This window comes from Xiphophorus hellerii, chromosome 3 (assembly GCF_003331165.1).
Source record: "Xiphophorus hellerii strain 12219 chromosome 3, Xiphophorus_hellerii-4.1, whole genome shotgun sequence".
NCBI classification, from domain to species: Eukaryota; Metazoa; Chordata; class Actinopteri; order Cyprinodontiformes; family Poeciliidae; genus Xiphophorus; species Xiphophorus hellerii.
In genome coordinates, this window is record NC_045674.1 from 18,323,422 (window position 1) to 18,334,084 (window position 10,663).

General features: G+C 37.8%; 1 protein-coding gene across 1 annotated transcript; it reads left to right on the plus strand.

Annotated features, from left to right (window-relative positions):
• The first annotated feature begins 348 nt into the window (after positions 1 to 348).
• On the plus strand, positions 349 to 8,605 carry plekha8 (pleckstrin homology domain containing, family A (phosphoinositide binding specific) member 8). The gene is made up of 13 exons (XM_032559157.1): positions 349 to 515; positions 934 to 1,050; positions 1,135 to 1,290; positions 2,137 to 2,258; positions 2,495 to 2,653; positions 2,778 to 2,818; positions 3,054 to 3,172; positions 3,542 to 3,872; positions 4,472 to 4,557; positions 5,499 to 5,557; positions 5,841 to 6,042; positions 6,196 to 6,257; positions 7,267 to 8,605. Exons 1-13 carry the CDS (start codon positions 476 to 478, stop codon positions 7,462 to 7,464), a joined length of 1,692 nt encoding a protein of 563 aa, XP_032415048.1. The 5' UTR covers positions 349 to 475; the 3' UTR covers positions 7,465 to 8,605.
• The last annotated feature ends 2,058 nt before the right edge of the window (positions 8,606 to 10,663 follow it).

The window sequence follows — 10,663 nt, forward strand, 5'->3', positions numbered from 1 at the left end:
TTGTTCAGGTGCCGAAAAAAAAAAGTTAGCAGGTGGCTTTTGGTCATTTTCATGCTATTGCACACGTTAACTCCTCCTTCGCCGCCAAGTTATCACTTCTACCCGAGTTATTCACCGGCTGACTGTTACGCAACGTATCCACAGTTGGCTGTCAGCCCCCTTTCACTACTATTGGTTGAAAATGTATAGCCCCGCCCATTGGTAATGTCCTCTGTTTCGATTGGTCATGTTGAACGCCAATCTTTACTCCAATCTCTCTTGACGTAGGCAGAAGCAATAATGGCAGCGTCTTTCATGATTGGCTAGGCTTTTATTCACGAAGGCCTTTACGTACTATTGTTGACGTAGTTTAAATGGAAACCCAAGGACGTCGCTCCGCAATTCACATTCTGGGCCCAATGGAGTCGCTGCGATCAGCTGTGCCACACATCTTGTGATAAACAAGTAATGAACGCTAAAAAGACGTAATTAAACAATGGAAGGTATGCTGTATAAGTGGACCAATTACATCAGCGGTGAGTTCACGATATAACTACGACATGTTTTTAAACTTGGAGCTTGTTTGAGGGCAGCTAGCGGCACAAAACGTCAGAAGCTCACTTGAATTGAGTTTGAGATCGACAAGCTAACGTTAGCTACACTCATCGTTTAAATTTCGGACTTTATTAGTCGGTGTTAAAATGATTATTGTTACTACCTTGCCACGTGAGCTGTTCACCGAGTGTTTCTTTGTTTTATAAACATTTAAATAGTAGCAAAGCAAGTTGGACTACTTTCCACTCAATCTGTCATTCTAATCTGATTTGCCAACTGATTAGTTGTTGCTAACTCAACGTAAATAACTCCAAGCAAATTGGTCGAGCTCTGTAGCATTTTGTTATGCTTACATTAAAATGACATGAATAAAACAGGAACTGTTGTGTCTGTTTTTAGGCTGGCAGCCTCGCTGGTTTGTTCTTGACGGAGGAACTTTGTCCTACTACGATTCTCAAGAAGATGCGTGGAAAGGCTGCAAGGGCAGCATTAAGATTTCAGTTTGTGAAATCCAAGGTCAACGAAGCTTACTTTTCCCCCTGTACATTGCAGCTGTTGATTTAGTTGTAGTGCTGAATTTTGTTTTCGATGATGTTTCAGTTCATTCCTCCGACTCCACACGTCTTGACCTGATCATACCAGGAGAGCAGTACTTTTACCTGAGAGCCATCAACGCAGCGGAGAGGCAGAAATGGCTGGTGGCTCTGGGCACAGCCAAAGCCTGCCTCACTGACAACAGAACCAAGAGGGAAAAAGGTGTGGAAACACAAAGAGATACAAGATATAATAAATGGGGTGTAATATTTGGGTGTTTTTAAAGTTTTCTACAAGACTGTGCAGAAGTCTTAATGTTTGCCATCTTTTTTCTTTTGTTGTTTGAATCACAAATCTGTATGATTCAATTTGGCCAAAAAATTTTTTCCACAGAGTTAAGCATAGGCTGATATGTGGTTATGTTGTTGTAAACCCCTAGTAAAGCTACAATGGTTGCTTTAATTTAAAACACAAATGAAAGTTATTGCTACTGCTCCAAAAATGATCTAAAACATTGAGTAATATTCAATATTACCATATTATTCCCTATAATATGGTAATGTCAAAAATGAGCTAAATGTAGCTGTAGTTTTCAAGTAGACATGCTTATTGCACCTAAAACTATCATTACTGAATGCATAGAGAGTTGATATTAATTGGTGTTGCTAGTCTTGCAGTCAGGTGCTTATCATGTATGCAGGTTGTGGCTTGTTAGGTGTCATTTTAAAACAACCATGTCTTATTAGGAGGGATAGATGGATCTTCTTTAATTTCCGCAGAATGATTATGTTTTTCATGACCAGAAGCATTTTTAAAAATCCAAATCTGTTTGTCGTAAAAGCAAGGGATTTTCAGGATCCTTTCTAAAGCTTCCTGGGAGTCTCTGCTTCATGGAAGCAAAAAAAGTATAAAGAAAATCATTCCTTTAACTCATAACAGATTGTGAAGATTTCTTGTTTGTATTTTACTGTGACAGATAAACAGAATTCATACATGCTGAGAAACTCATATGTGAAAACTCTCTTTTGAAGCACTTTTTCTTTCTTCTATTTTTTTGCATTGCAACAGAGCTTCAGGAGAACACGGAGGCATTAAAAACAAAGATGTCAGAGCTTAGATTGTACTGTGACCTTCTTCTGCAACAAGTCAACAAAATCAAGGAGAATGATGAGCTGGGAGAAACAGTGGAGGTAACGTTTGGTTGAGCCGATGAAATTAGAGAAGCTGTTGGTTTGTGTGAAACGGCCGTAGCGCACGCTTCAGTTGCAATTAATCAAACCTATGTGCTCTCTCACTCATCATTATCAAGGAAACAAGAAGTACATGTTATCACAAGTACTTCTGTGTGTATATTTTGCGTCACCAAACAGTGCTGCGATATCAGTGCTGGCTTTGTGCTAACGTGTTTATTTGTCTGTTGTTTCAGACTGGTATAGACACTGGAACCATGGTGAAGTCGACATGCACCACATTCCTTAAAACTCTGGAGGAGTGCATGCAGATAGCAAACCGTACTTTTACTACAGATTTAGGAACGCACAGTCCGCCAGGAACTCCTCCAGTCGCGGCGATTAAACCCCAGAAGGTACGTTTCCATTTTAGACTCTCCAGTTTACCAGTTCAGCCTGATACTGGTATAATAATAATAATCCTGTCCTGTTTTCAAGACCTGAAGTTATTTTAAACTCTGTACTTTGTTTTCCCAACAGATTAAACATGCCAATCATTTAAATCTAAACCTTGGAGAAAAGTAGGTTTTTTTTGTGTTTGTTTTGTTACTTTTATGTAATATTTCTCTCTTTTTTTTGTCTAATGGGTCACATTAGATCGATAAAAGATGGTCTAAATCTGATCTTTACGTTTTAGGTTGCTTACTAACAAGCAAATTTCATTTCTAGTTCCTGCTAACTAAGATTATGATTTTGCAAAAAAAAAAAAAAGTTTTCAGGTGTTTTCTAAATAACGTATTTTGTTGTGCATTCTAGGTGGAAAGATTTGACCGAAGCCTCAGGAGAAATTAGTACACATGGCAACCAGAGCCTCGACTCCAGAGCCGAAGGACCAGATGAGCCAGACAGAGGAGATCATCATCCTCCCCCATCAGGTCAGTCAGGTTTCCTATCTACTTTACACCCTCGGGGGTATCCTGATATGAAAATCTTCTTTGCATTCCGCAGATGTTTCCTTTTAACACACAGGATCTTTGTATGTTAATACGTGAAAGATTATTGGAAACACTTTTTTTTCCCCCAGGCTATTTTAAAAATTATCCTAGAAATTCTTAAAATTTCCAGGCAAAGCTATGACAAGAAAAGCTTTGTAATAATTAAGATCTAGGTAAAATGTGAAATTAAGTCACATCTCAGTTAGCTTTACAAGTATCCACTGTTGTCACGATACAGTAAAATGTTAAAAGTAATGAACTTCTTCCAATAACATACAATATCCATGTATTCTGTTTTGTGTGATGCAGACTTTGAGTCATCAGTCATTCATAGCAAGCAAGTCCTCCCTGCTGCACACATTACCCAGAAGGCCGCTGAGATTGAACACTACAACCAACCAGCAGGAGGAGATACTGAGAAAACATGCGATCAAGAGAAACATGATCAAGAACTGTGCAAAGGGGACCAAAGCGAAAAGCATGACGGCAAAAGAGGAGAAAAGAGCGGCGTCGCGCTCGAGTGCCAGCAGGAAACCATTTTTGACCAAGAAGAGAACCAAGATCAATTCAAGACCCCGAGCGATTCGTCGGAGTCGGACACAGAGCAGGTGGACACTTTCTTCAACACAATGAGTCACAGGTATGAAAACGTCGCTCAGGAAAGTCCAGTCTCTCAGGAGTCTCAGGGTACAGCGTGAGCGTACTGAGGGATCGCCTCTCTCGTTCCTGTTCCACAGTATTAGAACCAAACAACTTAAGCTATTTAGCCGCTGAACTTACTCTGCATCGGTTAATTCATCTGCACATAGTTTCTTTTAATATGTTTAAATTAGGTAGTATTAATCTTTTTAAAATTAACTAAATGAAATTCTAATTAAGTATTTTATTATTGCAGTCTCTCTTTGTCACATGATAGAGAGGCTGTCATCTCATTTCTTGGTTTGTAAGAGTTTATTTTGCTCTCTGAAAATACGTAACACATTCTGCTCTCTGTTAATCACCAGTGTGCTAGTGTGTTTGTTATCTCTTCTGTCAATAAAAAAGAGATCTAAATATGTTTATCTGAAGCTAAGTCGCCCTCAGGTTTTGCCAGACTTTATTCCGTGTCGTGTTTCTTTGTGGATGTTTGTACCTTCTTTACTTTTTCTGTCCTGAGTTGAGTAAATAAAATAGAAACAACTTGCATTTAATATATTGTCCTCTTTGAATCTGTCTTATTTTTTTATTTTTATTTTGTAGATTTAGTGATATGAGACTGGATGACGACAATGGTATTCCTTCACAAGAGTTTTTGGATTCATGCTATGCAATAGTGCCTGTATTAGGTAGGATGGTCACTTACAGTTGCTACTCTTATTGCTCTTCCTCCTGCTCCTTTTTGACATTATACCCATCTGCCTTTTCGGTCACTTTAATAAGAAAATACTTCTTGTCCCATTCTGCTCTTGTTATGTGTGCATGCCACTTGTCTCAGATTCATTTTCTGCTTCCATGCCCTGCATTTATTTCGGCTGTAATCAAACTTGAGTTAGGATGTCTTTATTTGTTGCCACATGTGACGGTTTACTATAATTTTGGAAACATACAGCAATTAATATGTCTGTATGCTTGTCTGCTTGGCAACAAAGCAGAAGGCAAACTCAAACTTTTAAATTCAATTTTTATTCTGAATCATCCTTGAAATTAAGTGGGAGAAGTTCTGTGCACAGATGTTTTAAAGTGGTTAACAAGACAGGAAAGGCTGTAAGGATGGAGTCTGGTCCATTTACCATCATCTTAATGAATCCATGTGCTGAGTGAGCCTCATAACTCACAACAATATATCTTTGTTCTCACAGTGTAGGGAGACCTTATTCATGTCAATCAAACTCCACTTGAGTCTGAATGTAATTATTTATTGCAAGCAGCCACCTTAGTTGTCACTACAATCTTTATGCTCTTTGTTTATTTGGAGATGAGAAAAAAGTAAGAAGACTGTGTAGTAAAAATGATCTTAAGTAAAAAATTATCTTTAGAAAAAAGTCAGAATTCTCATATTTTAAAAGTCAGAATTCTCCCCATTATCCTTGCTACATTTAGCAAGGATACCAATAATTAGGGTGGAAAGTAACAGTCATTAAGTCTGTAATATGATCAACTTCTACCTCCTTCATTGGAAACTTGCAATCAGTTTTATTCTTTTTAATTAACTCATACTAACTCAATGCATCATAAAAGTGAAACTTCAGAAGCAACAGTGATGCTATTCTGGACTCTCTCTTCTCAGACAAACTGGGCTCCACCGTTTTTGCACCAGTTAAAATGGATTTTGTTGGAAACATCAAGGTAAGTTAAGTATTAAATGTAAAATGTTGTTTTACACTGACTTACCATGGTTTAGATTTTGCTGTTTAAATTATGGTGTAAATGTCGACTGGATCTTAATGTGCTTTTAAATATTGTGACGGTATAATTCAGTAAATAAATGAGTGATCTGGAAAAAAAAAAAAATCATTTTAATGTTTAATAAATGTACTCTTCCTTCACTTTTTAACAAGTCATTGGGATTATAATATACTGGATTCATTTCAGATGAAAGGCCCCATAACTTTTTCACTGGTCTCTGCAGAAAATTCAGCAGAAGCTGATGTCTGACCCTGACAGCTTCCCCACCTTGCAGTCTATTGTTTTGCACGAAGTGCAGACGAGCGTTGCCCAGGTTCGTAACTCTGCGACCGAGGCTCTGCTGTGGCTCAGACGAGGCCTCAAGTTCCTCAAGGAGTTTCTGTCGGAGATCAATGCAGGAGAAAAAGACATCCAGGCAGCACTGAGTGAGTGGTTCTATTATTTAAGGACATAAATTTACAAAGGAAATTTATGTCCTTTGTAATATATATTTAAAATATATAGAACTGCATCTGTGTTTGCTGTTGGTTTCATGGTGTTCTTTAATTTTTTATATATTTTTTTTTTATTTCACCCAGACAATGCTTATGGGAAAACTCTAAGGCAGTACCATGGCTGGGTGGTGCGAGGTGTTTTTGCTGTAAGTGTTTCTTACACACGGGTTTCCTAAGCTGAAAAAGTATCAAGTATTTAGGTTTCTGGATCAGCGATGCTAAGAAAGTAGAGAGTAGAAAGTGTTTATGTTCTTTTTTTTCTTTTCTTTTACTTTTTGCTCCATTCTATTATCTGAAAGTTCCACGTCTGTACATTATTCATACTAATGTCTGTTCATGGTCCATCATCTACCCATCTGTTTTCCCATTATCCATTTATCCTTTCATTTTTTTTAATGATTTATTTGGCTGTCCATCCCTCTGTCAAATTTATCCATCTGTCCATTATTTGTTTCTGTCAGTCCCTCAATTTTTATCCTCTGTCTGTTCATTACCCATCTCTTTATCCATCTGTCTTTCATCCTTCTTTTTGTTGTCATGGAAAAAATTACTTTTACATGAGTTTAGATAAGAATAAGGAGGACATTTATTAAGACCTTGTAAGGTGAAAATAGACATGCAGAGACAAAGGAGCCTGTCAGGTTTTCTCTAGCTGACAGTGGATTCTGGCTGCGTTTTTATAGGTTCTAGTCAGTAGATCTTGTGACAACATGACCATATGTCCATCTACCTATTTTCCACACACACATCCATGTGTCTGTCCATCCATTCGTCACTGTCTATCCATCTGTCAATTTGCCCATCCTTCTCTTTGTTTACTCCTTGACTACCATTCATCCTGCTTTCTTGTCCACCCATCTTTCCATTATCAGCAATTTATCCATTTGTTGGTAAGATGCCTCCATCCATGATTGATCTGTCCATCAATCCATCTCTCTATTATTCTTCTGTCCATTATTAACTAGTTTTCCATCCATCCATCAATCTGTCTGTTCCTCCCTGCAAAATTGTTTAGAAGGAACTGCAAACTAGGAAGAGTTTTTTTTTGTGCAGTAAAATGTCCTGAAACTCTGCACATATCAACACTCACCCCGTTTCAGAAAGGTTCCCTGTCTTGAAGCGTGACACCTAAGCCACTACTTTTTTCCTCGACAGCTGGCTCTACGAGCCGCCCCGACCTATCAGAGTTTCACCGCCGCCTTGGTGTCGAGAGAGGGGGATGAGCAGAGGAGCGACTTTACCAGCAGCATGCACAGGGATCTGGAAGTGTACCTCCCGGCCATGGAGAAGCAGCTGACCATTCTGGATGAACTTTATGAAGAATACAGCCTGGAGTCTGATGAGGTGGTGTGAAACCTGAAGGACAGAGTATCAGACGTCCAGGGGCAACGGAGCCTCGCTGATGTTCACAGCAGCGACGGACTGCTGAAAGGAAGGTTGCAAGACTGTGCTGTTAGCATGCGTCATGGCGACCGGGGGTCATTCGGTGGTTTGTGAAGTTCACCGCAGGACAGTTTGAAGAGATTATTTAAGCCAACAAAGGGCTTTTACAAGCAAAAAGTAACAACTGAAGAAATTGATACTCCTGGTCTGTTTTAAGACACCAGTGACACTGAAAAAAAGGTTTTCAGTTATACAGACTCCAGCCATATTTGTACAAGGTGCCATTTGTTCCTGATTTTTATTTTTCTATTTTTGTGTTGTGGCATTTTACCATTAGCCGGATTTTAAGGTGTATAACTCCACTGTATTTATTTTTCAAAAACGTCCCTGGAAGCTGTCTGTTACTACCCTTCAATGTCATAAAAGTTTTATGTGGCTTCATGAAATGAAGACATGCCAAGTAATAGCACAAAGCACTTATGGCAAAATAAACAGTCGTAGTGTCACAGCACCCATTATATGTCTCCAGTATTTGATAGTGCTTTACAGAACTGACTCAATTGCATCATGCTATCTTTTTTTTTTCTCTGTTTCTTACACTGGCTGTGAACATATTTTGTGTAATTTTACTAATTAAATTATTTCCCTAAAACAACAATTTTATTATGCATTAGTTTTATTTTACATCTCATTTTGAGCCACAGTGTTAAGAGTTTAAAGGGACCAAACAGGAGAAGCATAAGCCTCTGCTGCCTATTCAGTGACGTAACACAAGTATGAAATGTTAGTGAATGTTGGTAAACTTCTGTTTATGCTGAAACAAGCCTACGCATTCAGTGCATTTGAAATATTTATGGTGTAATAAATCCAATTTGACATGTCTCTGAATTGTGTACATTCTCTGGATGAATATTGGATCCGTGGTGCATGTTTAATGAGGGCATGTTTGATATATTAAAGCAACACCGGTGCCATATTGGACTGAAGACGAGCCAAATGCTTGGATTTTGTCAAATAAATTAAGACAGTTACTAAAGTGACCGTGTTTTTTTTTTTTTGGCTTTGTGTCTACTGAAATTTATCAGTAATTAAATTTTTCTTTTCTCTCTCACCTCGTTTTGGATGTGTGCATTACTTTGTGATGTCAGTTGTCATGCATTTGTTCAAATGCTGACCAATGATGGGAGTGTAGTTTGACGCTGGGTTTAAGGTTTGCCTCAGGTCGAGTCATGGTAAAACAGAAACTAGAGCCAAATTTTTGAGCTTTAGTGAGACAATGTGGCGGGTTGGTTTCTGAAGTAAATACTGTAAAATTCATAATTTCTTTGTAGAAGTTGTGCATATTTTTCAGTTGCACATAATTGTCACTAGTAATGGGCTGTTGTAATATTACTTAGTTATGTACTGTTCTAATATTACAATCCCAAAGATTTTTCCATGAGCAAATTTAGGACTCAGATTTTTTTTTTTTACCTAATAAATGATTGAAGAGCTTTAATTCTGCAGCAACTTTCTTTAAAAATATGATTAGAAGTTGATTCACGTTTTATCCACTTTTAAGCATATGTAAGGGATTTAAGGGATGAAATTATTTCATTTCCATTTGGGATCAATAAAGTATATTCAAATTTAAATTTGAAAGGTCTGACCCTCCACCAAACTTCACAGTAAACTTGAGGTGCTCTGACACACATTCTGAGTTTGACACCAGACCAATTTCGAGTGTTTATTATCAAAAAGCTCACTTTGGTCACTGGTTTTTGAATGTCCTGTAGATCCTTTAAGTTATTCTCAAAATATTGCGCACACGTACTGTTGGATGAACTCCACTTGTTTTTTTTTTTTTATGGTAGGAAAGAAACAACCAACCATTTGGCTTGTATATTGAATCTCTGGTGGAAACTCACGACCTCAAAATGCCATTTATGTTGCATTTTTCTCGCTAACAAGGATATTTTTCTACCTTTCTTGGCTTCTGCCTCACTATTCACTGAGGGAAAGATAAAGATACATTTGGTTCCTGCTCCGGCCTTGTTAATCGCATTTCCAGTCATTTAAAACAATTTAATTAGGCATGTTTTGTTGAGCAGTAAGTTTTCTTATAATTTCAAATTAAATATGGGAATTAAGATCACTATTTTTTAAATTTTTTGCAGTGGTAGCCATAACAACCTACACATATTCAATAATGCAGTCGTGTTATAGCCTGTCTACACAGCAGCGATGGAAAGTGTCAGTGATTTGTATTAATTAATTTATAATCTCTCATGATTGTGTCAAACGAGTATTTAGACTTCGTGTCCTTGACAAGAACACGCCTCTCTGCGTGCCAGTGATTCCTTCCTGTGGGTCAGAGATTGTCACTTGGCCTGGGTCCTGCCCTGCTTTCCGTTCCTGCAGTAAACATTTGGTCTGCCCTCATCCTACAGCTGTAGTGTTGCACCAGAATGAGAATTATATTATATCAGTTTGCTCATGTAATGCCAGTAAGAGTTTAACTTCAAGTGCCATAAATGACCCAAAGATTGAGGGAGACTGAGTGAATTTTTTTAATTTGAAAGTTCTTTGCCTCCTCTTGGGCTTTTATTTTGTTAACTATAACAGACAGGAAGTGCAACTCACATTTAAAGTATAAGGAAGACCAGAAGCCAGTCACCATCATACCACTTGGTTTTGTTTCTCCTGGAAGTTAGTGGGATCAAGGTATTTTATATTTCGTTGTTTGTCAAGAATAATATTCTACTGTGAAATGTTTGAATATTTTGTAAATTTTGCCCAATTAGCAGATTTTAGAGGGGTAATTTATTTTTTTCTATTCTTTGCCTTATAATAGTGTGTTAATTTATGCTCCCTTCGAGTTTTTACAGTGTTTCAAAGTGAAAACTGTACAAAAATGGAAAATGAGCACTAATAAAAGTCAGCTGAAAAATCAGCACACTATATCAATACCTAGCCTGGTTTGCAACAACCACAAACCTCAGTGTGTTTTATTTGAACTTGACTTGTAAGACCAAAACAAAGTACTGCATGGTTATAAAGTGGAAGGGAAGTACAATTGCAAGTACAAAAAAAAAAGAAAGAAAAAGGTTTGGCATGCATTTTATTTGTCTCTCTGTGGAACCACCTCTTGATGCGCTTGTGATTTTTGTTCCAGCACTGAGACATCTGC

Bases quoted from the DNA above. Each gene is read 5' to 3' on its own strand.
- plekha8 (XM_032559157.1), top strand. From the start codon at position 476: ATGGAAGGTATGCTGTATAAGTGGACCAATTACATCAGCG. The intron at 2,259-2,494 runs GTAACGTTTGGT...CTGTTGTTTCAG, and splicing joins AGCTGGGAGAAACAGTGGAG to ACTGGTATAGACACTGGAAC. The intron at 2,819-3,053 runs GTAGGTTTTTTT...TGTGCATTCTAG, and splicing joins AATCTAAACCTTGGAGAAAA to GTGGAAAGATTTGACCGAAG.